General features: G+C 42.1%; 2 protein-coding genes across 2 annotated transcripts; both read left to right on the plus strand.

Annotated features, from left to right (window-relative positions):
• The first annotated feature begins 52 nt into the window (after positions 1–52).
• On the plus strand, positions 53–10,730 carry EIF2S1 (eukaryotic translation initiation factor 2 subunit alpha). Its single transcript, XM_074542838.1, has 8 exons — positions 53–214; positions 2,044–2,285; positions 3,669–3,748; positions 4,179–4,330; positions 6,782–6,888; positions 8,681–8,778; positions 9,421–9,564; positions 9,870–10,730. Exons 2-8 carry the CDS (start codon positions 2,045–2,047, stop codon positions 9,993–9,995), a joined length of 948 nt encoding a protein of 315 aa, XP_074398939.1. The 5' UTR covers positions 53–214; position 2,044; the 3' UTR covers positions 9,996–10,730.
• A 4,883-nt stretch (positions 10,731–15,613) lies between these two features.
• On the plus strand, positions 15,614–25,258 carry PLEK2 (pleckstrin 2). Its single transcript, XM_005479911.3, has 9 exons — positions 15,614–15,814; positions 18,311–18,475; positions 19,370–19,551; positions 20,259–20,350; positions 20,705–20,892; positions 21,409–21,510; positions 22,857–22,940; positions 24,040–24,118; positions 24,503–25,258. Exons 1-9 carry the CDS (start codon positions 15,767–15,769, stop codon positions 24,628–24,630), a joined length of 1,068 nt encoding a protein of 355 aa, XP_005479968.1. The 5' UTR covers positions 15,614–15,766; the 3' UTR covers positions 24,631–25,258.
• Positions 25,259–25,928: the final 670 nt, after the last annotated feature.

Here is a 25,928-nt window from a genome sequence, read left to right on the forward strand (position 1 = left end):
CGGGGCCGACAGGAGGAGAGGCGATTGGCTGAGGCGGCAGCTCCGGCCGCCCGCCGCCAGAGGGCGCTCGAGGGGACCGCGGCCCCTCTCTCCGGGGCGTCTCTGCGCCTGCGCAGTGGGGCGGCAGCGGCCGGGCGCACGCGGCGGCACGAGCGGGGCCAGCGCGGGACTGCGGGGCGCGAGCGCAGCGCGGGACCCCCCGGGCCGCAGCCAGGTACCATCGCGTGCCGCGGCTCCTCCCGGGCGGCGCGCGGGGCCCGGGGCCGCGGGGAGCGGCGCCGCTCGGGGCCCGGCCCGGCGTGACGGCACCGGCGCCCGGAGCTCGGTAGCCGCGGGGCCGCCTTCCCCGGGCCTCCCGCCGGCGCCGCGCCGGAGATGGGCTCTGCCCGGCCCCCTCTCCGGGGCGATGGCTGTCGTGGGGCAGCGCCCGTGCCGGCGGCGCCGGTCACGACGGGCTCGGTTTCCGCAGACGTTGTGCGGCCGTGAGGGCCTCCCTCATCTGAGGCGTGTCCAGCCTCTGGAAAAGATGAATTCCAGCTTCGGCGCGGTGGGCGTAGTGTCGCTCCTGGGGACCTTGCCCAGAAGGCCGAAATGAAAACCCTGTGCCTGTGGGAGAGCAGTGAAGGGCTGCGTGTGCTGAGCGGTGCTTGTCCGCTCCTGCCCGCTGTGGCTCCAGCTCGCCGCTTTGCAGTGCAGCTTTCTCGTGTACCCCAGAAGTACCGGCAGGACTGAGCAGCGCTGCATGCAGTGGGCTAGAAAGCCGAGCTGTAAAGTTTTCCTTTTTAACCTTGGAGTTGTTTGTTCAGCTTCGGCTTAGACAAAGTTTTACAAAACCTTCAGAGTGTTTTTATAAAATTTTGCTAGTTTGTATTTCCCCTTCTTACAAGTTAGGAATGGAAATAAGGGTGGACATGGCCTTCTGAATTGTGTGGACATGTGTATGTAGCATTACCTTCCTACTCTGATTTTAAATTTTCTTATATCTAGGAAGCAGTAGGACTGCTGTAAAGATCATGACTAAAACTTAAACATGGTGACTAAAATCTTCTGAAGGAGTGATGCCTTTGACTTGGCATCTTAGGCTCCTGCTTCTGTAGAAAATTTTCTGTTTGTGCCTTCAAGGCATAGACAACCAAACTAATGTAGTTACACATTTAAGAGCATATGGATTCATTGTCAGAAAAATAAAGCAGTTTAAGCATTTCTTCTTACTACTACCTGATCATGAAATACTGCTTTTGCCCTTTTTTGATTTTGAATGTATAATGAAAGAATTCCCTTTTTCATGTGATTTTGTTGGGGTTTTTCACCTCCACACTAGCAGTCTGTTGTGCGGCACTTTTTTTGCCCTTTCAGTAGTTCAGGCCAGGCTAGTTCTATTCTGATTAATGCCTTTGCTTTCTTTGCTGACAGTTGGCCTCTGGAGCAGGTCTTGCAGGATTACTCTGAACATACAGTGCTGAGTTTAAAAGTCATGGAGTCTGCTTCTCCTCAGTACTACGGAAGCTTCCATCTGCCTCTTCTTTCCTTAGCCTCACATGCTGTCTTATTATGTGCACACAAAATCCTTCATGAGCTTCTCTCCAATGTCCTCCTGCTCTTAAAGTCCAGCTGATGATCCTTGAGAGTCCCTTCCAGCTCAGCATATTCTGTGAATCTGTGAGAATGTTACACACTCACAACTTTAGATGGGTGTGAGGTGTGCAGTGCCACCTTTCCAGCACTTGTAGAAGCCTTTCCAGTGTGCTGTGCATAGGCAGTAGGACAGGTGAAGTGGGTAATGAAGTCTGGGTAGCAAAGCTTTTTCTGCATTAATGCAAAGAAATAGCATCTTCGAAGTGGTTGTGGTAATAGTACTTGAAATACAAGTTAATTCATTATTTAATTTCTATTAAAACCTAAACACAACCTTATCCTAATCGATACTTTTCCCGCCACTGTTGCTCTCTATCATCCCCAGTCCTAGCTGTATCTCGCCGTGTTTGTAGGAGGAGGCAGTGATGTCATGTGAAATAAAAATGGTTTTTTCTGCTGGAATTCCAGAATGCCGGGACTCAGCTGTAGGTTCTACCAGCATAAATTCCCCGAGGTGGAGGATGTGGTGATGGTCAACGTTCGCTCCATTGCTGAGATGGGAGCCTATGTCAGCCTGCTGGAGTACAACAACATCGAGGGCATGATCCTCCTCAGTGAGCTGTCCAGGCGGCGCATCCGCTCCATAAACAAGCTCATCCGCATCGGCAGGAACGAGTGCGTCGTCGTCATAAGGGTCGACAAAGAGAAAGGTGTCTGGGCATGTGCTGGGCTCTGTCAAGACTGAGTTTGTAGACAGAAATGCAGATAAACCAAGCAGGTGTTTGTGGGTTTTGTCAGGGCTACTTTTTTTTGAGCATTGAAGTAAAATAGGCCATCACTGACCAGACCTATGATCGTTCTTCTGTTCCTCTGTGTCCTTTGGGAATTGGGTTAATGAAAGTAAATCATATCAGTAAAGGTTTAAGTGGCTCCTCACCAGATCAGTCACTGAACTGTAGTGAAGTGTAATTTTCTTTTGATACCTATGTAGATTTTCTAAGTCAACTGAAGAGAAGGATCATTTGCTGTAGAACTAAAAATCTAGATGCTAAGCATTTAGTGCTCACCATCCATCCTGTTTGTTAACAAGTCTCAAACCTTGTTGATGAAGGTGGTGACAAGTACGTAATCATTGTGAATTCTTTAGACAAAAGTTAGAATTTTACAGGCAGTTTTGGTTTTTCCTGTCTTTGAAGGTTTTTAAAATGTAATTTTTATTGAAAACATTTCAGATTTTGATAATGCAGTTCCACACAATCTCTAAAATCTCTATCCAGCTATACAGCAATAATAAACACTGAGCACGTCTCCTAGAAATGTTACTGTTGGTATGACGTTTCTCAAGTTACATGCTTTTCTAGAATGCTTCTGAAATTGTCGATAACTCTGAGAATAAGTAATGAATGACAGGATACGGAAAAGCAGAGATGAAAGAGAGACAGAAATAAACTTATTGCAGATAAATCTGAAGTGAAATAAGTTTCCCAACATCTCTAATGAAATTATACTTTTACAAGTTAAACTTGTTTTCATATTAATAGAGAAACCCATCTGGAATTCATCTAGTGGTCTTTTACTGAACTTATTGGAGAACATATAGTTTGTGAGAAATAGGTGGAGGCCTTTTATAATTTAGAACAGAGTTCAAAAAGAATTTTTTCGTGGGTATTTCTTTCAGGCTGAGTCTGTTTTATTAGGAAACTCTTCAGAGCTAAAGTGATGAGATGCTGGCCTTGAATTAAATTGTGTTGAGCACTAAAAAAATATGCATTACATTTGCTTCTTTGTATGCTGGAATAATTTTTTTTTCCCCAAACTGTGTACAGAAACATAAAAATAATAGATCACTAGTTTCTGAGATAAAATTTTCTACTCTGAGTATTTACAGTTGAAAGAATTTTGAATCATAATTTGGATCATAATTTGCTTAAATTCATCAAGGTTTGGTCTTGTTTTTCTCTGTGGCAAAATATCAGGATACTGTAGGCAGGGGGCAAATCCTGAGCCAGAGTGTTTGTTCTTGAGTTTCTCTTGAAGGAATCAGACTTAGATTGCACAGTAGCTGACATTTTTAAAATCATCTTCCCCAACAGGTTATATTGATTTGTCAAAAAGAAGAGTTTCTCCAGAGGAGGCAATCAAATGTGAAGACAAATTCACAAAATCAAAGACTGTAAGTTGCCTTTCTGTATTTAGGCCCTGTGTATTTCAAGCTTCTTTCTTGAGCAACCAAAATGCACAGACATTAAGATAAAAGTAAAGCATTCAGGTGTTAGGCATACTTGTGATTCTCATTTATCTCTGCAAAGATATATAACCAGCTTATGTGTCCATGAGCATTACGTGGTAAGCTGCTTATTAAATAATTAATCAATCAAGAAAGGTTTCAGTTAAGAACTTATAATGTAAGTGGATATATTTAAATGATCAGAAATCCAAAAGTATGTGCAGGTTTAGCACCCTGTGGGCAACTTTTTATTGGAGAGATGTGCTGGTAGTTTCAGGCTCCCATCCTTACTGCTGTGTGGTCTTAACACTTCCAAGTAGAAATTTTTGTCTCTTTCAGTATTTGCTTTGGGGTTTTTAGCAGTCCATTGTTGCAGGTTTACAGCATCCTTCGCCACGTTGCCGAGGTCTTGGAGTACACTAAGGATGAGCAGCTGGAGAGCCTGTTCCAGAGAACTGCCTGGGTGTTTGATGACAAGTACAAAAGGCCTGGATATGGTGCTTATGATGCATTCAAGCATGCAGTCTCGTAAGGACTTCTTCTATGCTTCTAGGGGCTTATTTCAAATTGCAGACAAGTATTTCCTAAGTAGACCTGTCACCATGTTCGTTCTTTTGGCTTGTATCATTTGGTTTCTTTCCCAGAATCAGTATGAAGAATATACTGGTCAAGTAAATCTAGTAAATTTTGACATCAGTCTAATAGAGGAAGAACCTCTGGTCTTCAATTGTCTGTCAGAACTTGCCTGGTTTTAGTCCCAGACAGATTTTATCAGAAATACCTAGCTTTATGTCTGAAGGCATTTCTACTCAGAGCTGATTGTCACTCTTCCACTTTTTTCTTTTTTTAAATGCAACAAGCTGACTTGTTACTTATCTCCACTTCTGAACTTAAGGAACAGGATCATAAACTTAGAAATGGAATTATGAACAGAAAGAGGTGGAAATTGTAGTGCTAAGGAAATATGCACTGAGATAGATGGCTTTTATTTTTAAAATAGAGTCTGATATTTTAATTTGCTTTCAGAGTCGAAGTATTTGGTTTCCCTCTACGGAATTTGCTGTGAAATTGTCAGCCCTAAACTGGATTTCTCAGTGAACATTTTCAGTTTTGCTTTTCACAGCACCGAGGTGTGTGTGTGATGGGGTGAAGCTGAGCGCTAGGTGGCAGCAATAACGCTGTCAGAAGTGCCGGTGGCTCTGGGAGCCAGGGCGCTCGGTAGTGTTAACGTAGCTGAAAACCAGCTCTGCGTTTTGGGGGAAGAAACAGCTTGTGTCCTCGCTTAGAATTAATGTGTTTTGTTTCATATTGTCATTATGCTTTTCTAGTGATAGCAAACTCACTGCTAAAGGGAAAATCTGGACATACTGCTGTAAAAGGAATTCCAGATCACTCTTAAGTGATTAATAAATACTTAGTTAAACATCTGTATAATATAATTAAAAAAAAAACCACCTCTAGTTACACTGGCTGTTTTCAGCCATATACTCATGAAAACTCCTCAGCACAGGCCCTTTGTTGCTCTCTTGCTATTCAGTTTGGAGCACAAACTTCAGAAGCTGTCTGTTCTCAAAAGATCTTTCCATCAGTAATGCCTTAAGATTTCTGACTGTGGTCTGCAAATTTTATTTCATCCTGTTGTGCTCCTACATAAATGTATAGCAGTTGAGTAGAACAATGTGGATATTGCTGCCTTCCTGGTTTTGCTGGATTGCTGTGTGAAGTTTAGAATTCTCACTAAAAATATGGCTTGTGATTCCTTTCTTTGTACTGACGATTAGTGTTTTGAATTTTCACACAGCACGATGCCTATGGCAGAAATTGCACAGTATATTTACCTTCTGATCAGTAAAAATTAAATATTGGGGACCTATTGTTGGAAGCCTACCAAATGCTTTAACAGGTGGATTTAACAGGATAGTTTGGAAAGAAAGCAGAATTTGTATATACCATAAATCACTTCTGCCATACAGGTTCATATTTTGATCTGTAAAACCTGTAATGTTTCTGGGTTTTGTTTGCTTGTTTGGCCCTTATACTCTCTGTACTTAGCATACAAAAACATGAAAGTTGCTGTTTTATTAGCAGCAGAGACCAATCTCTAGTATTACCTCTGGCTTTTGCGCCATTTTATTTTGTGTTTGCCTGCTGGTGGTATTGTAGGTGATCTGGTGGGGTTTTTTTTTTCAGAAAACTGACTTTTTGTCTCTGCAGAACAGATGTTTTTGTGAGGAACTTTTTGGTTATGTTCTCTATTTCAGATAGATTTGGGGTGAATTTAATACAGCAATAGAAAATTGATGCCACTTCTTTAAAAGAGAACTGCTAATTTGTGTTGGTAAACAGCAGAGGAATTTGCTTCTGTGATCTCTGAGTTTGAAACTATGAACTTGGGATTTAAAAAGCCTTTATCCTTGCTTTAGCTGAGAATGCAGCCAGCAGATAAATATCTGTCTGTGATTCAGATACTGCTAAAAACAAGTACCAAATAACATGGAATGAATGTGGGTTACTTTGTAGAATGACAAATATCTTGTGTTTGAATGAAATACTAAAATAATTTTAAAACTCCGGATTCATCATGGATTTGCTTTTATGTGGTATGAGTTTATTTTCACTTTGGAGAAAATATAAAAATATCAAGAAGCTGGATAGTTGTCACATTCTATTTATCTTATTTAGAGGGAGCAAGAGAAAAGCCATTCCTTTGCTTTAAAAAAAAATTTAAATCATTCAGGTTATTCCTTCCAGGAACAAATTGAGTAAACTGCTATGTTTACCAGTAGAAAATGCTTTGAAAAATAGATGTGTTCATTTTCTTGTAGTGTTTCAATGGGTTCTTAAGAAATTTCCATTTTCTTTGCCTAGTAGGTATTTAATTTAGGATTATTTGTAAGAAGTAGAATTAGTACCAGAAGTTTATGTTGTGCTGTATTCCTCTTCAGTATAAGTTCTGTAACATTGCTTTGCTTGGCTCAGAGACCCTGCAATCCTGGACAGCCTGGATCTGACAGAGGAAGAGAGGCGGGTGTTGATTGACAACATTAACAGACGTCTCACACCACAGGCAGTCAAAATCCGAGCTGGTGAGTTCATCCCACGTGCTCCTGGAACCTGGCTTGATCCTTGGCTTGAGAGAGTGGATCTTGCTGGAAACCATAAACTCAGTTAAAACTAATGGTTCATAATGCTGATATTTGAATGGAGCTGTTCAGAATTAAGACACCTTAATCAAGGATTGCTTTCAAATTGCCTGTGTGGGTTCTATCCCAAAGTGCAAGGTGGTTTGGCTTTAATTTTTCCTCCCAAAGTACAGATTCCTTGGAACACGGACTGGTTGTCATGATAGAATATGTGTTCTGTCATATTGCATTGGCACACAATGAAACTAAATATTTTATAGTTTTTACTGCATCTACAATATTCTTTTTCATTATTCAGAGTTTTAGATTCATGGATTCCCTGACAGGGTAATTGAACTCTGTCAGCACAACTACAGCATGCACCTTAGTCACTTGTTCATAAACATGTGAAAATAGTATTTCTAACAGGTTGATTGCAGACCATTCAGTAGAAGATATCAGCTCAAGCCTAGCACATCTCTAATCTATGAGCTAGTTTGTCTCTTACTAATTTAGTGTGGCAGAAAAAGCACATGACTGCATGACTTCAGAAGACATACTTCAAAACTGTAAATCTGGCTCTACAGAGCAGCCTAAAGGCACACTTGCCATTAAACAGATAGTGTAGCCAAATCACGTTTTTAACTAGATTGAGAAATTGCCTCTGATCTGCAAGTGTAAATTGAAGAGCATTAACACTTGCTGATTACTGTGGAGAGAAGAGATAAGCCTTTTCCACTCTGAAATCTAGAAGAGTACAAAAAGTAAGGTAATGTAAAATTCCTCTACCTATTGCTTGAGACTGCCAGGAGTTAACAGAGTTCAAAAATTTGATGTAATTGCCGTGAAGAGTGCATTTACTAACATGAATAGCACTTCATCACTTTTGAAAATAAAGTGAAAGAGCATGTCTTCTTACTTCCTTCATGCTGCCTATTTAGTTCTGATGGTCTGTCATTAATTTTGTCATCAGCATAAGTGTAGAATCTTGCCATTGGCTTCTCTTCTCATCCTGAGGCTGACTGGGATGTTCCTCTGTAAATTTGTTCCTGAGAGCTCAGAATTAGCAGGTTTTTGTGAGTCACCTGGAAGTGAAACTACCTTCTTTGTGTAGCTTAGTCTTGTGCCATTGCTATGCAGGTGAAGAAAGCTTTGTCTTTACACTGGTCAGGGTATTACAGATATCAGCAGTATTAGTTTATGCCTTGATTTTCAAATACCTACAAAAGGCTATAGCTAACTAATTCTAACCATGTGTTAACCTTATAAAAATGTTTTCTAATGCTCCTCAAGTGATGCCTCTGTGCCTCTGTTGTAATTGCTGATGGAATTCCATAACTTTGTGGATGTGCTCCTTTTCGCATTTCACTTTTCCTGATGTTGCATTTTCCCTGGTATTTATTGCTTTTATATCTTCATCTCCCCGTGTGAAGTACATAATTATTGGTGTTATATATTGGAGTGAATATGAGTGTATGGTATTATATATTGGAGTGAATATGAGTGTATAGTTTTGTATCCTAGCTTTTCAAAGCACAAGGTAAAATGTTGCATTGTCTAAAGAATTTTAAAAGACTTACTTCAGCTTAAAAGTCAAGCAAATGTAATGCCTTCCTCGGACTTGGGAGCTACTGAGGCTCTCATTGTGGATAAACATTTGTTGCAAAAAAGATCTGTTAAAGCTTAAGTTAAGCTTTAAATATTTTGCAGCTCTTGGTAATGGTAAAATTTTATTATTTGTATTTCTCTGTCATAGATATTGAGGTGGCCTGTTATGGTTATGAAGGCATAGATGCAGTAAAAGAAGCTTTGAGAGCAGGCTTGAACTGTTCCACGGAGAACATGCCCATCAAAGTGAGTGTCAGTCTTAATAATGGAATCAAGGCAAAGTTTTCTGATGCCCTTAGGGACCAGTGGTGTGCAATTGCTCTGCCCCATCAAGCCCTGTGCCTCATTTCCAGCTCTTCTCCAGCAGAGCTTTAACAAACTTCCTTCAGTCACGTGCTGGCAGTCCTTCCTGTGGTTGTGCAGTGCTTTTCAAAGTTTGGGAAGCTTTATTTATTCTGTTCAATTTATTGAAGTCTAATATTGGCACAGAACATACCCACTGTTCCTCTATGCAGTCTTAACTACGGAGCAATAAATTTTATTTTCAGGTGTAAGACTGTGTAAGAAAAGGGAAGTTTGCTCCACTAACATTTGAGTGTTGGTAGAATGACTACTGTACCCAGGTCTAGTTTTTCTTCCCCATCAGTTTTTGGATGTTAAGTGAACTACTGAGTAAGTGTTTTTAAAAAAACTTGGAAGTACTTTCTCCTTTGAAAATTTCTTTTTATAATGGTCTCTTGTAAAAAAAAAAATAGTTTACTTATTCAGTCATCATAAAAAAAGAAAACATATGCGTTTTAATGCTTTTAATTTTTGGTCTAACTAGACATAATATCTTTTCCTTTGTTACTGAGTTTGCTTCTTTCCCCAATCTTTACAATGTGGTAGATTAATCTGATAGCCCCTCCTCGTTATGTGATGACTACTACTACACTGGAGAGAACTGAAGGACTGTCTGTTCTGAATCAAGCCATGGCTGTAATTAAGGAAAAAATTGAGGAGAAGAGAGGAGTCTTTAATGTGCAGATGGAGGTAAGAACAAATTACATTCTAAAATACAACTTGCTTCCTTGCAGTATTTCTAAAGTAGAGCAAGATCAGTAGTGCTACAAAAAATCTGAGCAGAAAGTTGTTAAGTTCTACAAAAAATAGAAAAATCAGGACCTCTCTTCCTGAAATAAACAAATGGCTAGAAAATCTAATTTTCCTGGGTTTTATTGTGTGACTTCAGGACATGTTTTATCTCTTGCTCTTTGTGTAGAATCAGAGTCTGCAAATGATGTGTGTGACCTTTCTTTATGACAGTTTGCCATGTGTTGTGGTTTGGTTTTTTTCAGCCTAAGGTGGTCACTGACACAGACGAGACTGAGCTTGCAAGGCAGTTGGAAAGACTGGAGAGGGAAAATGCTGAAGTGGACGGAGATGATGATGCCGAGGAAATGGAAGCCAAAACAGAAGACTAAATGTTCTGGCATACTTAGAAGAGAGACCATATGAAAAAATTGGAAACCCCATTGCAAACACTCTGGACTAAATTATTCCAGTATTGAAAACTTCAAAAGCAAATATATGAAGTGTTTTCCTGTTTTAAAAAGACCAAAATGTAAAAGGCTCTTCTAAATAACATTTGGTGCAGCAACTTACACAAATTGATCCCTTTGAAAGGAAGGTGCCTAGTCAAATTCAAGACCCAGATGTAGCCAGACAGAGTTTGCAGCCCCATACTTAACACTTTCATACATAACAGTTCCTAATTGGTGGTTACAGCTCAGTGCATCTGTTCATGATCTTTCCTGGGAGCAGCAAAACCAAGCAAGTGGAACAGTTCTGTCCAGAATGTATTTGAGCAAGTATTCAATAAATTTCTGGGCTATGTAACTTCAAGGTTTTGGGTTTTTTCCTCCTCTTCTGTCATATGACCTAGAGTGGTGTGAATATAAAACCTGGAACAGTATGATCAATGGGTGGCTTCTCTTTGACATTGAAAGGGCTTTCTTTTGTTTGCTTTAAATCAAGCTGAGAAATGAGTGGAACAAAATGTTTTACATTAATGTTTTCCTTGCAAGTTTGTTGGTGCAGACATGTTTAAATTAGCATTTCCTTTGTTTATCATCTGCATTTAGGGACCGAGAACTTGAAAACTTTGAAAATAGCTTGTTTCCATTCCAATAAACATAGCTAATAAATTAAAAACTACTTATAGTTGCACTTTGCTCTGATGGATGAATATAGCAGGAGCTTTAATGAACTTACATAGTTCAAAATGGGCAGCCACTGTCTGTGAGCTCACTGCAACATGACCTTCAGTTCTGCCTACCCTGTATCCCATTTACACTGAGATAACTCACTCTAAAAAAAAACTGTTTATCTTCCCTGAAGAAGAGAAACAAGATGTGTTTTCTAAACTGGAGTTTAAAAAAAAAAAAAGAATTTTCCTGTTTTCCTTCTCAGTGGGAATTGAGGGAAAATAGTTGTGCTTTTTAAGTAATCTTTCCAACTTGCTAAATTTCTAAATGTGTTGCTATTTATTTTCTCATTGCCACATCCCATACTGCCCATTTCTTTTTCTTAATACATTGTTACACTAGAGGGAAAATGCATGAAGAATGAGGCCTTGAGTCTTAACTAGACATTCTTATGATTGCCATGGTACAAACTATTTGCTTGCTACATGGTGTTGCCACAAAAGGCATTCTAAAAGGGCATACATATTGCAGTGTGTTGTTCCATGCTGGGGTATCAGAGAAGTTCATGTGTACCCAACTCTGGTACAAAGCAAAGCCAAAAAAGGGTAAACACCTTTCAGTCTTTACAGATTGTTGGGAAATACTTGAATGTGCAAATTCACAAAATGAAGAAAAAATATTTTAAATAATTTTCTCAAATTGTCTTTTCAGCAGCTGTGTGTGACAGCCTTCCAACTGTGCCCATTCACTAAAATAGTGATTTGACTTCTGTTAAACACAATAGATGGGTACTTGGAGTAAAGAACAAAGTATTTTAAAACCATCACCATGTGATCTCCGTGCCATAATAATTCTGTAAAGGAAGAAGGACTGATAAGTGAGCCATGCATGCTGCAAGGAAGGAAGGAGTGCAATGAAGGGATTATACTTAGTATAATCTGTGAGAGCTGTTTTGCTGTGTTAATTGGTGAGCACTGTTTCTGTCAGTAACTTAGCAGTTTGTTAAATTTCTACAGTAGCTACCAGAGCATTTTTTAATTAGAGCTGGAATGTGCTGGTGGGTAAAAGTCTGAATCCTGAGTTCTGGGTGCCTGAAAAAAATGACCAAGATGGTGAGGATGATATCAAAGCAGGTTCAGATAAATGCATTCCAATCTCTTGTCATCCTGGCAGGAAAGAAAAACAGGTTCTCCCAATTTATTCTCTTGAGCATATTTCAGCCAAGAATAAATAAAAGACACGAGACAACCTGGTAGATCCTTCTCATGCATTGCAGGAGCAGGAAGGAGGAGGAATAAGATGTGTTTTGGAGGCCTGTTAGTGAGGGAGTACTGGGGACTTGCTGTGCTCCACCACTTAAAGATCTTAGGAGCTGCTGAGCTGATGCCTTGTGTCTCATCCTGGCTCTTTCTCCATTTGTGGAACTGCCTTTGCTTACCAAGTGCTTCAAATAAGGGGTCTCTGTTGAGTTGCTAAATCCAGGCAGCACATTCCTGCTGTTCCTTAGCTACTGTGCTGTTTGCACAATTGTAATCACAATGCTAACACCTTCACTTGCACCTAACAGTCAGTGGAAGGGGACAGGAATACCTGTGACAGGGCTCAGCCTGATGTGTTCATTGCAAGGATCTCAGTTTGACTTTCCTACCTCAGTTTGATTTTCTAAGTTTGACAGATTGGAAACAGTTGTACTTGTACTATCTGATAAGTATTTAATGCAAAAATCAAACCCAAACGGGTATACTGGGTCAGGTCTGGTAACACACAGCCCAGTATCCCATTTCTAATGAGGGAAAACAGTGGTTTCCTAAAAAGGGGTTCCCTGCTTCCTTGGGGTTGTGGTTTGTCTGGTTTTTTAATACAGTGACAATTCCTTGCTGTTTTCTCTCTGATTTTGGCTCATAGATTTTTTCTTTAGGTGCAGTGGACCTGGTGTGTTGCTCTTCATAGCAGAACCTGCACTTTGATTTTTAAGAGTGTAGACAATGAAACAACTGTTTCCAAATACTTCCACCTTTCTACAGTTAATTTTAAAATCGCTGTTATGTCAGAATACTATTGAATGCTTGTTGTCTTTCACTTCTATCTAGAAATGTTTCATCATGCTTCATTTTGATGTGGTTTGTTTTCATCATATTTCATCCCTTATTCACTAAAGGAACTAATTTGGGAGTGCTGCACTGGAGGGCAAAGTCCTGAGAAACTGCTTTGAAAACTGTGGTGTCTGTAGTGCCCCAGTGCTGAGTGTGACATGATGATACACGCTGGGTGCAGCAGAGCATGGGACGGGGCTTTCCTTTGGGCAGGCTCCCTGAATCAGCTGTGGGAGACTTCTTGAAGGACTGAGTGGGAGGTGCCAGCTGAAACAGCACAGCCTGCCCTCAGAACTGTGGGGCTGCTTCTCCCTCCCCCGAATGCCTGAGTGGCATCCTGTGGTCTTGAAGGCGACTCTTTCTGGCCATCCCATTCCAAATTCTATAGCATATAAAGAATTTGGGAGTCACTTCAAAGGCAAGAAATTGTCAAGCACTCAACTGTTCTTTTTTTGTTACAATACTACACTGATGTGGAAAGCACTCTAAAATGGGACCCTACCTGAGGAAATGGGTGCTCTTCTCTGCAGTGAGTTTTAAGGCCCACAGAAGATGTGATGTAGAGCTCCCTAAGTTTATCCAGATCAAAGCATGTCCTTTTCCACTGGAAGGGTTCAATGCCAGAACCTGCGTTCCCAGCCCCTGCATGAATCAGACAGCTCAGATCTACTGACTCATTTTATACTGCCTGACCCTGAAAGATCTGTGTTTACTCAGCCTCAGGGAGCAGTACAGGGGCAGTTTTTTCAACCTTGATTAACTACAGAATGAGACAGAGAGGAAGGGGTGTGTCTATCATAAATATCCAAAGTACTGAAGAAATACTTCTGAGTCGAAGTATTGAAGGAAGTGAAGGCTCTATATAAGTAGTTGATAGAAAACCTGTTATTTAATGACCAGCTGAATCAAGGTTTGTTTCACCTTTCACCAGCAGTTTGACAATAGAATTCTTTGTTGCTAATGTTAATTTTGCCAAGATCTGTCTGCAGGGTTGTGGGTGGTCTGCATGCTGGAGAAAAGGAGCTTGTCAGATCTTCAGTGAGGACTGCTTATGGAGCAATTCTGAGATCACTGTCTGAGCCAGAGCCCCCTGCAAGCTTCTACCTGTCCTCCCTAGCATGAAATAGCACCTTGACTAAATTGCCTGCAGTAACAAGCTGAACAATGTGAAGTCAAACCTCAAATACCAAACTGTGGAGCACTGTATTGAAGCTGGTTATATAAAGAGTGCATGTCCAGGAAATGCATGCAGCAGTAATGTCTCTTGTGAACCTGGACTTGAGTTTTTTGGGTTTTTTTTCCCCTCCAGTGTAATTCTGATGTACAAAACATGGTGAGCTGATTTTTTTTTCCTGGCTTTATCAGGGTTTTTTTCCCCAAGATTCTGTTTCTGAATATATATATATATTACAGAGATGGAGATTATTTTTTCAATTAACAAAATACATTTGGTTTGGTTAATTTTCTTTTTTTAAGGCTACAGTTATATTTTTTAAAACTACAAAATTTTCCACTGATAACTTTGAAAATAGTATATACCAGCAGCAAAAGTACTTTTCCAAGTGTTCTGTTACTGTACTTTAGGTGGACCGAAGAGCAAACATACTGGGATATGACTTACTGAGCCTGTTGCCTGGTAGCTGCCTGCCTTTTCCCAAGAGTCAAAAGGGGTACAGTAGGAGCTACACAGGTAACTTCTGCTTTTGAAATCTCAGCCAGCATGTTTTCTCTTTATATAGAATCAATCTTCTAACTTCCAGCAGTGTTTAGTCACCCACTGTATTCTTAAGGCCTCTGCAGGACTCTTCTCTGTGTTGTCTCCAGCACAATTTTGGTTTCAAATCTTCAGCGTCGTGCTATTCCTACCTAAAAGTTATAAAAATGTATAAAGAAATTACTTGTTTGTTCCTTTTCCTTAGTGCATGAAAGTGTGCCCCTTGATATTGGAGTCACTTAGTCTTACTTGACCTCCGGACTCTTAACATAGCAACGAGTGCTTTTGTTTATTTGCTATACCCTACCTTGTATGTCTTATCACAGCCCACAGCTCTGCCCACATTCATCACCCTAATTTTAGTGAGAGTCATGGAATGCTGACAGTACAGCAAAGGCTGTTATTTCAGAACAGCAGCACTCTCTGAAATATTACTTCATATTAAACAGATTTTTCACAGCAGCTAAAGTCTTCAGAAATACAATAAACATCTGAGATTGCCTTTAGACACAAAAGGCAGTCTGTTTCAAGGCATTCAGGAGGTACAAGAGGTCACTGCAGTGTTCAAGGATCAGGCTGCTTTTACTGAAAGCCTGCTTATGTAGAGATTTAGAATATTAGACTGAGAACCTTGGTTTACATACGAAGGGGTCACTGAAAGTAGAGTGGACTCTTAGGTGCTTTGGGGCTTCTTTGGGAAAATAAATTTTCAGCAAAAAGTTACTGTAAGATTTGTGAAAATCTTGTAATCATAATATCCTGAATGTTACACTTACAAGTTGTGCTAATCTGTAGAACTCCTGAGAGGTGGGTTTGTTAGATGAGAAATTTCAGGTGGTAGTTGTTTAGTCTGAAGTTTTGAGGAATGCAGTTTTAAAATTCTGCTTCCCCCTCCCATGTAATACCTGATTTGTTATTTTCTAGCTGTTTATTTTGGCCAGCTCGCTCGGTGGTGGTTTTTTGCTTTACTAAATTCTGTGAAATTCTTTCAAGATCCCTTTTAGACATCCCTTTGTTTTACTTCCCCGAGGGCAGGTAAAACATCAGAGCCAGCTCGCTGTTTAACTAATATCTCACAGGTAGGGAGGGAGGGAAAAAACCAGGAGAGGGAGAGTGCGTCACATTGGAGGAGGGGAGCAAAGAAAAATGAGCTTTCTTAAACAAATCCTGTGCAGAGGGACAGGCTGCCAGGGCTCAGGCGATTCTCGGCGGGGACTCTGCTCTGTTCCCTGCCGGCCACGATGGAGGAAGAAGCTGGAGTGCTGAAGGAGGGCTTCCTGGTCAAACGGGTGAGTGCTCTGTTCCCCTCCGGGCGGCTCCGCTCCGACACGAAGCAGCTCCTGAGCAGGGAGCGGGGCGAGCCCGCGGCGCGCTGGGTCGGGGGCTCCTGCCGCTGCTCCTGGGAAAGGAGCTCCTCCAGCCTTGTGCAGGTGCCTCCCAGGGGAGCTGCGTGACCCGCGGCTGTCCCCTACCCCCCCGCAAGCTTCCCTGAGCTGGCATTTCTGCAGAGGAAGGTGAATTAGCCATCAGGATTGATGCCTCAGGTGTTGGAAAGCCAGTACGGCTGCACCTCACACACCTGTGTGCTCAGGGAGCACCCGCGGCAGCAGGGGAGCCACCATGGCAGGATGGAGAGAAGGAGAAGTTTTGGGTGGGTTAGAATAGATTGTGCCTTCTTCAGTGACGTGTCCGTGCAGAGCTTCCCATTTCATGTAAGAGAATAGAGAAACGACCCCTTTTTGAAGGGGATCAAAGCAATGCAAACTTTTGAAATAACTTATTTTTTCCACTCTCCTCAAGCAGTGCTGTTAGAAAATTTTAGCCAAAATGTGGCGAAAAGAGCTGAAAGATTTCAACCTTCCCAATACTTCTCCCTGTAGGACCGAGTCAATCATTGCTGGAACACAAGGAGGCAATTTAGCAAGGGGCATTAACTGCTTTTAGTACCAAGAATCTGTCTCAATGATTAATATGGTCCTCGATTTCATAGAAAAGAATGTGATTGAGAGGTTTGTTCAAAGCTTTGCCACGCCTAGGGAAATGCTTTTGTGCAGTACGTGGCAATGTTTCTGGTGCTAACATGAAGGTAATCCTGGTCAGGAGTTTTACTGGCAGGGTTCCCGGCCAGACACTGGCCAAGTGAAGCTCTGTGTGGAAAAGGGGCTGTTCTCCATCCTGCCTTCTGCAGCAAGGGCAGAGATCCCAGCTGCCAGTGTCCTCTCTAGGCTGCAGCTGTGCTCTGGCTCTCAAGTGGCTGCTGAATTCAAATGGGAAGCCGAGGCACCAAGTGAGTGAGAGGAATAGGTGATTGGCAGCACACGGAGCTGTGACTGCCGGTCTGTACAACATCACCCAAATACACAGCTTGGCAGGAAGGAGAGCACAAAGGGGACAACTAAAGCAAACTGAGGGACAAGGGAACCAGGGATCCACAGAGAAAAAAGGAGAAAGGGATGGGATCAGGTAATGAAAACAGGGCTTTCATAAGAAGAGAACAGAAGCAAGGAGATTATCTAAAGGCATTATAAATGGCAGAATTATGTACTGTAATGCACTATAAATATAAAGTGAATGTGTGCAATTAGGTAAAGATAAATTTTAAAAGGTAAGACAACCTCCTGAGAAAAGAGAACATTTTCCAGAAGCAAAGAATAGAGCCATAGCAAAGAACATACAGGAAAAATGGCCAAGTAACTTTACAACAGGTGAAAAAAAAACCTGAGGAACACAAAGGGAAGGAGAGAACAAACCTGAGGTAGATAAATTGTATTTAGTATAGACTAGAAAACATTGGATCTACAGTGCCCTGGATTTTAGAGACCTATTACTCCACCTTTACTTGGAGATTGCTGGGTTTCCCCTTTATTTACAGAGAGCTAATGAGCTTTGATTCATGCCATAACTGGACCTTACATGTTTCTTTCTTCTAGCCATGTCCACCCTATCCCAGGTGTCAGAGCTTCCTTTACCCCCTGCTTTGCCTGCTGGCTGTAACGTTCCATCCCCTGTAGAAACACAAGTCAGCTTCTTTCACAGCCAAGCTGGACCAGACACCATCAGACAGGACTAAGCCTGCCAGTGCCAGCCCTCACTGGCTTTGCTGTCCTTTAACCAGAATAAAGAGAGCTGGAGGCTGTTTACAGAGGAAAAATAGGAGGATTTGTCTGTATTATATAATCCATGTGGCATTCGACAGCAGCCTTCATTCAGTCTTTTGTCATCAAAAAGCATATTTCCTTTACAGGAACCAGTAGCACAGGGAATGTTTTAGCCCAGGAAGTTGGAGACAGATGGGGCTGAAATGAATTTCTCATTATCAGTAAGGGGGAGATGTGAGGAAAAGCCAATTCACCCAGCAAAGATCTTGCAAAACCACTTGGCACCTGGAGCCACATCAAAATGTAAAAGACAGCACTCAAGGTCACCAGAGAGGAGGAGCTGGTTGCCAAGAGCCCTCACACATTTTGGATTTAGCCTATGCTGTCAGCAGACAGGTGTGAACCTACATCAGCTCTTTGGGATAATTCCTGTGAGCTTTTACAAGAAACAATTTGTGCCAGCAAAGTTCACCAGGCTGAAGAAAGAGCACAGCATTTTTTTATCCCTCTATGATTTTATGGTGATGGAGCTGTGCTATTTTGTTACTTAAAATATGTGTATTTCAGGGAGAACAGGACTCACAATGACTTCTTGTGCTTTTATTTCATACAAGAAGCCAAGAAGAAAATGTGGCCATTTCTCAGTGCTTGTGATACAATCAGTTATGTGGATTTCTCCCCCTGCAGGGACACGTTGTTCGGAACTGGAAAGTGAGATGGTTCGTTCTGCTCCAGGATAAGCTGCTGTATTACAAAATTGAAGGAGGCAAGAAGGAGCCTTCTCCAAAGGGCAGGATCCTTCTGGATGGCTGCACTATCACTTGTCCATGCCTGGAATATGAGAACAGACCGGTATGACTGGAAAAATGTATCTCTTCTCTATGTCACTCATTTTCTAACTTTTTCCTATCTTTTCCTCTCCTCCTGACTTTGACTACTTCAACCATACCACTGGGGTGCTTCCAGAATTAGGCCCAGCCAAATGCAAGCTGCCACTAGCAGTGTAACCAGGACAAGCACTGAACTCCCTCAGTGTGTGCCCAAATGTGAGTCAGCTGTTAACAAAAACACAACCCCAACCACTTCTCCTGTACACATAGCGAGGAGAAAAAAATGTAAGTGCATCAGCCCAACAGTGTGTGGAGAGAGGACATGAACACCCCTATAGAACCTGAGGAGGGTGGGGAAAAAAGGGAATATCACCTGTGGTAGTTGCCTTAAAGCCTGGGTACACATTGGGTGCTCCTAAGCAGCCAGATCAGACTCCTTTTTCCTTCAGCAATGGGATATTGCTGCTGTAGAAAGTTTTCAGCAAGAAGACTCTGGAAGAAAACGTTCCTCCTGTGTTTTTCTGCTCTCCTATAGGTAGCAGCAATGCATATTTCCTCTGTGTGGGGTATCTGTGTGGTCTGCTCTCCAGGAACTCCATCCATGTACACCATGTCTATAACTGAAAACCCAGGGATTTGAGGGGGATAGAAGAGCCAAAAAACCCACAAAAAACCCCAAACAAAACAAAATACCCCTCACCAAACAGAAAACTCCCACAAACAACAACAAAAAACCCACCAAAAACAGCCCAGATTTGTGCCCGCCATCCTTCTGAACAAGAATTGCTCTGAACTGCTCAGGTGGGATGCACTGTCAGACTTATTTGTGTTGCTTGGGCCAATGCTAAAAAAAGCAAATTGCAAGAGAAGCAAAATAGCTAAATGATGTTATTGCTTTGTCCTTCTTTCTCCACAGCTACTCATCAAACTAAAGACAAAAACCAATACAGACTATTTCCTTGAATGTTGCTCCAGGGAGGAACGTGACTCTTGGGCTCTGGACATCACTGGAGCTATTCATGCTGGTCATCCAGTACAGGTACAAGAACTTCACAGAATGAAGAACTCTTTCAAACTGCTAGAAAATATCAGCCTCCAGTAAGTGTATATGATTTCTCCTTCTGTTGTTGCTGTGGTTTGCAAAGTGCCTGAGTTGATGGATGGGGAGGGCCAAGGGAAGCTCCTTTCTGCACAGATCCGCTCCTGTGTGGCCATGAACCCCTGAACTGGCTGCCCTAGGTTTGCACAGGGAATGTGCTTTTTCCTGGCCATCATCTTTTGGGAGTATGTGGGTTCTGCACAGGCACCTCACTGCTGGCTTGAAGACCTTCCTGGTCAGCAGCAAATGTTCTCCCTGGGGAGATGTACTACCTCAAAGGATGTAACATCAGGGAAGCACCACGTGGTGCTTTGTGCCCTGTTGAGTTTTCAAAGCTGGTATCTGGAATCCAGACTAGGACTTTAGAGTGCCTCATCTTAAACAACAGGAAATGGACACTGATTAAGAAACAGAAGATTTATGTTAATTTGATTTGTGTTGAACAGGTAAATCGGGCTGACTATGGATCAGTTTGCAGTGCTCTGAATTGAAAGATACTTTGTGAGGCATCTTGTTTAGTGCTGCTATTGGGAGAACAAAGTTTTCCTGGAATGTACTTAGGACAGTGCTTCTGGGGGAGTACCTAGAATACCTCCCATCTTTATGTGGGCAATCATGAGGACACCCCTGGCACTGACAGAAAGTATACAGCTATTTCTGCCTCTCTTTTTCATCTGCTGATGTTGTGCTGTGCTCTCATTTGCAGCAATATAGTGGAGAGAATGTATGACAGCAGCACTGGAATTAAGCTGACCCGCAATTTGGATCAAGGCAACAGATACAAAGAGACCTTCACAGGTACATCTGGCAGGCAAAGAGCCACCTCATTATATATCAGAGCCACCTCACATCTGTTATGCCACATTGCAGGGACAAGGGAGCTACTGCACTGCCTTCATAGTGGGATAAGCTCTGGCCCAGTGGAACCTGGCAGTGCAGCCAAGCTCTCCAACACCTTTCTCTCTTGCTCTTTGGATGTATGGAAGCATACTTATAACCCCAGACTTTTGGTCAACTTTGCACTTCTCTGACAATCTTTGGGATGGTGCCAAAATGTTTCTACTAGTGAAAGCCTGCGTGGCAGGAGACCATCTGCCTACCCTCAGAAGAGCACACTGTCTCTTGGTATGAGAACTGCCTTTCTTCCTGCAGGTTCTGCCCTGGTGGACTGGCTCATCTCCAACAGCTTTGCTGTGTCACGATTTGAGGCCGTCACCTTGGCGTCCATGCTGATGGATGAGAACTTCCTCAGGCCCGTGGGAGTCCGCAGCACCGAGGCCACACGCTCCAGTGACCCCTCTGAGAAGTTCCTCGATGACTCCACTGCTCTGTACATGTTTGTGAGTGATGCAGCTCCCACACTGGCACCTCCTCTCCCTTGTCACACGCTCGGTTTGGGGTACCGGTGCACAGCATGCAACCAAAGGCAAATGTGCAGGCTCAGAAAGTAAATCTGCAGAAGGAGCAGCTCTAGTCTTTTAGTAGTACTAAAACTGGCACTTTTGCTGGAGCCAAATAGCTATGTGGATATGGAGGGATCTACAAATTACATAATTGGGCATTAAAAGAGGTGTGTCCCTGGAGTGCAGCGCTGTGTCTGTGGGCATTGCAGGCAGTGCTGTAGCTGTGCCACAGCTCAAGGCCACAGCACTTATACCCAGCATGTATAGATGTACAACTGTAATTTGTTGCCTGTGGATCTTGGTCCTACAAGGCTGAGCAGCAGAGCTATGGAGGAGAATTTACTCAGGAAATATAAGCTGAAAATAGCTAAGGAAAATAAAATGCAGAATTTTCTACTTAAAAGTCTGTTTAGATGAAAAACAAAAGTGGAACTGTCTTTTCCCTATTTGCAGGCTGAGAGCAGTAAGAAAAATACTAGTTCCAAGGAAGAGGTCCATTTCAACATCTCTGAATTTAGTGGCACAATTGTGAAGCAAGGATTCTTAGTGAAACAGGTAAGCATAGTCTTGGAACCTGCCCCAGAACACAAGGAACAGTAGAGCTCTTAGGGTTTCTTAGAGAGTAAATGTGACTTGTACAATGATGGCTGGACAGATGTGCCCAACAGACCTAACTTGCCTGTCAGTACTTGAGCTCTTGCAGTTAAGAGTATCCAGTTATAAAGGAGTGAGCTATGGAACTTGCTCAGGCAGGATTAATTGGATATTCTGTACATATTGACCATATATTGAAAGGTACAAAACAGCATCAAAACCAGAAGTACCACACAAACTCCAAATCCTACCAGAGGTGTTACATCCACTTCCAAGCAGAGCCACCAGTGCTTTGGTTTAACCTATCTCATCCAGGTGGTGTCAACAGTGCGGATGTGTTGCTGGCCACAGACAAATTTCAAAGCTGAGTAGCTTGACCTTTGTATGAAGTGGACTTTTGCCTGTGGGCAATCATCATGTACACATGGGTGCTTTGGTGGTGGTGAAACATGTTTTTGGGCACAAGTATCTGCTGGTAATAACTGTTTCCAAGATCTGACCCTTGGTCTGCAAAATGTAGTTTCCAACACTTGCTGTGAACAAGATGAGGGTAAATCACTCTTTCAAAGCATAACACAGCCACTTGCAGAAGGAATCCTACCTGCACTGCATGGCCCCACTCTTACTCTGAAGCCTTGTACCCAGAGCCCCACCCTTAATGTTGTGCAAACTGGATGACCAACTGCTTCCCAAGTCAACCCTCCCTCCTTCAGCTGCCAGGGCTCCATGAGGGTTGGCAGGGTGCTGCAGGATCCCCACAGGCTGCCAGGGCAGTCTCCAGCAGCACAGGACACGAGAGCTGCCCAGGAGCCCCTGCCCATGGGCAGCAGCAGCCAGGGACAGCCCCCAGCAGCCCCAGCCCCGGGCTGGCCCAGATCCCAGCACCAAACCTCCAGGAGAGGGGATGCTCCCAGGGCCTGGCACAGGCCTGGCAGCAGTGACAGGGCTGTGGTGAAAGAGTAAAGAGCTGCAAAAGGACCTGACATAACCCCTTTGTGTCACACATCATGGGATCTTAATCTGAAACCCATATTTAATAGGAAATGAAAAGCAGGAATGAGGGATATAACCATTTTTTCCTGTCACTCTGCTTTCTTAGTTCTCAGCACAGGGAAGGAAGAGATGAAGGAATTGTCAATATATGAAGAAGAAAGATAAGCAGAAGGTCATGGGAATTACCAAGATGTTAGAAAATATTTTTCTCCGTTGGGTCCAAACCCTCTTGTTTTGGTATTTATGTCTCCCCTTCAGTTTGTAGGAAAATGGTCATTTCACAAGGTAGTAATTTTAATTCTTCCATTTTGCAGGGGCACAAGAGGAAAAACTGGAAGGTGAGAAAATTTGTTTTGAGAGCTGATCCTGCTTTCTTGCACTACTATGATCCCACCAAGGTACGTGAGTGGGAAGTTACCATCCCCAGAAATCCTTTTAGAAACATTTTAGTGAAGACACAGTTACACTGTAAATGTTTCTGTCACTCTGGGTTCCTCGATCCGTTTCCAGGAATTAGATTTCTCTGGCCTCACCCTACGAGGCTGTCCTTGTAGGATTTTGCAGCCCTGCATTTTCTGTCCTTTTTCCCAGTGAGATTCCTTTTCCTTAGCTGGGCAGCAGCTTCCTGTTCTTGGGATTGCTCTCTTGCTGCACCCTCGCACTCTGGGACCATGGTCCTGCAGGCTTTCTTCCTGGGTTGTGATCTTTCTGGGCTGAAATCCTACTGTTTGAGGATCATACTGGTTCTGATATTTTTTACAACCTTATTCCAGCACTGAATAGGGTCTTCTTAATGCCAAAGTATGTATAAAATTTCTACTACTCAGTTTTAAACTTTCTCATGAAAAGTAGAATTTATGTTCATTAATATAATAATCAATGTGAGCAACTCAGATACTTAGGGTACCACAAAGCCAAACAGGATTGCAAGAAGAACATGTATAGAAATGCTTTATGTGACTTTTAAAGCTAATAGAAATGACATATCAGTGAAAAGAGTTTATGGAGCCAGTTCATTTTTTGTTTCCTGTTCCTACATGGGTTTGGGGGATTTTTTTCACTGCAAATTGTCCTTGTAAGGCTATAAGCTAAAACTGCAGAACCTGCAGGCAAGAAACAAGAGTGCCAGCCAACTAGGGAAAAGAACCAGATTTTCCCCATACAATCTCAGTGCAAAGCAGCAAGCTAAATACTTACAGAAATATATATAATTCAGCATGTTGTTATTGATAAAACCATACGTACATTTGAAGTGTGATTGCCTACATTTTTGCTTTTAATGGATGTACACCATGGCCAGCTACATTAGAGAAACATCTGGGACTGAAAAAATATAGTAATGCCTTTAACTACATGTTCTAATTGATTTCTCTTGTGACATAGGTGTCTTGTGCCTAGAAAAACCGCTATTATGTCTCCAACTTCATAAAAGTGATGCATGTGCTCTGGGAAATTATGATGTTTTCCAGCTAGGCCTTGTTTCCTTTCTCTTTGCAGGAAGATAACAAGCCAGTAGGTGGATTCTCTCTTCGTGGCTGTCTTGTCTCAGCTCTGGAGGACAATGGAGTCCCAGCAGGTGAGCACAAGCCTCTGAACTGTCACACATTTATATGTATGCTGTAGCAACACATTCTTTGGGTATGGGTTTGTATATATGGCTGCTTGTATGCACAGGTGGGCTGACTTTCCATTTCCCTTTGCAAGCAAAGGAAGAGGCATGTCACAAGTCCCTGTACTGCTGGGTAGTCCACAAAGCCCTATCCAACCTGGCCTTGAACACTTCCAGGGGTTTTGAAGAGGGACATCAAAGACACAAAAGCTTTGGATGTCTTATCCATAATAAAAAGGAAAGAATTGATTCCCTAATTTATGAAATTCAAATTCTTATGAAGCTTCATATCTGCCAGAAAGATTTTCTCTGTGCACCCTCCTGACATGTTGGGGTTTTTTTTCTCTGCAGGAGTGAAGGGCAATGTGCAAGGCAACCTTTTCAAAATCATCACCAAAAATGACATTCATTACTACATCCAGGCCAGCTCCAAGGCAGAGCGAGTGCAGTGGATTGAGGCAATCAAGCCGCTGACATGAGCAATGTGGACTCCATGCCAAATGACAAACCACATTTATGACCAACTTCCTGCTCATGTTGTCCAGGAGTGTTGTTTTTCCCTTGATAGTCAATGTTCATTATTTGAATCACCATAACACCTACCAGGTCCTAGGAGACCATGCAGACCAAATCATGTAGATCCAGAATTTCCTCCCCTTGAATTTACCATCTAAGCAAGAGACCAAAACAGGTGGACACAGACAAATGGGGCTTTATGAAGAAACGTCAAGATATTCCAAGATGGAAGAAAAGGATCTTTTGTGCAAGTATTCAGTCTATGTCTGACAGATCCAGGTAGTGCTTTATCTTAAAGCAGAATTGTCTTGCTCCTTCCCCCTTTATAAAGGGGCTCATAAACTTAGTTAAGACTGAAATATCTAAGTCATGGAAGGTGCTGGTGGCTGAGGCTGCCTTTCTCGGCATACCACACGAATCTTGTGCTAAGTCTCAGCCCAGCTGCCAGGATAATATGCATTGCAAAACAAACAAGGGGTCTGTCTGTCTGTCCATCCATCTGCTCTACTATTTAGTTCTCTGTTAGACTGGAAAAGAACAAAAATCTTGCTCCTCACCCATATAGATTACTCTTATGCTGGCAATGTCCCACATCAGAATAGGATCCTGAGTATCAAAGCAGATCAGTGGAAGTTCCAGACAATTTCTGGTGCTGAATATATTGGAAGAAATTCCTCATCCATAAAAGCAATTATCCTTCTGATAATTACCATAAGTCCATTTATGTTGGAGCACCATTTGGACAGAGAATTATAGTAGCAGTCCTCACTTTTGCTTTTTCTATCTTAAGTCATTATTTTTCCATTATTTGTCTACTAAACTTGTCTTTGGTATAATTAAATATTAAAAAGACAAACAAACAAAAGACCCCCATGCATTTGAATATCCTGTGCTTTTTCTCAGAGGTCAGTTTGAGTATATGAAAAATAATGGTTTAATACACTATAATTTTAGATTTATATATAAACTGAGACACTAGAAGGTAAAGTGGAATGTAGGAAATTCTTCAAACACCCAATCAGCCTGCTGATACACTATTTCCATAAAGTTTCTTGTTTTTTCTGAGTACCTGTATCTGACAGCCAGATTTTGCAGAGCATTCAGAAAGGTAGCATGCTCAATATTTTCCCTGAAGTCATAGAGGAATTTGATAATCCTCTATCCACAGATTCGTTTCTGTACAGCTGTTTTGTTCTCTGAGTTCTGTACTAAAAAGAAGTCCCTTCATCACCAAAGGCAGAATATGATACATGCTTTTTAT

This window comes from Zonotrichia albicollis, chromosome 6 (genome assembly GCF_047830755.1).
Source record: "Zonotrichia albicollis isolate bZonAlb1 chromosome 6, bZonAlb1.hap1, whole genome shotgun sequence".
Lineage (NCBI taxonomy): Eukaryota > Metazoa > Chordata > Aves > Passeriformes > Passerellidae > Zonotrichia > Zonotrichia albicollis.

What these genes read in the sequence shown, in the direction of transcription:
- EIF2S1 (XM_074542838.1), top strand. Translation starts at nt 2,045, where the DNA reads ATGCCGGGACTCAGCTGTAGGTTCTACCAGCATAAATTCCCCGAGGTG. An exon ending in GCATTCAAGCATGCAGTCTC is followed by an intron (nt 4,331 to 6,781) that starts GTAAGGACTTCT and finishes TGCTTGGCTCAG; the next exon opens with AGACCCTGCAATCCTGGACA. An exon ending in TCTTTAATGTGCAGATGGAG is followed by an intron (nt 9,565 to 9,869) that starts GTAAGAACAAAT and finishes GGTTTTTTTCAG; the next exon opens with CCTAAGGTGGTCACTGACAC.
- PLEK2 (XM_005479911.3), top strand. Translation starts at nt 15,767, where the DNA reads ATGGAGGAAGAAGCTGGAGTGCTGAAGGAGGGCTTCCTGGTCAAACGG. An exon ending in AGGGCTTCCTGGTCAAACGG is followed by an intron (nt 15,815 to 18,310) that starts GTGAGTGCTCTG and finishes CTCCCCCTGCAG; the next exon opens with GGACACGTTGTTCGGAACTG. An exon ending in ACTACTATGATCCCACCAAG is followed by an intron (nt 22,941 to 24,039) that starts GTACGTGAGTGG and finishes TTCTCTTTGCAG; the next exon opens with GAAGATAACAAGCCAGTAGG.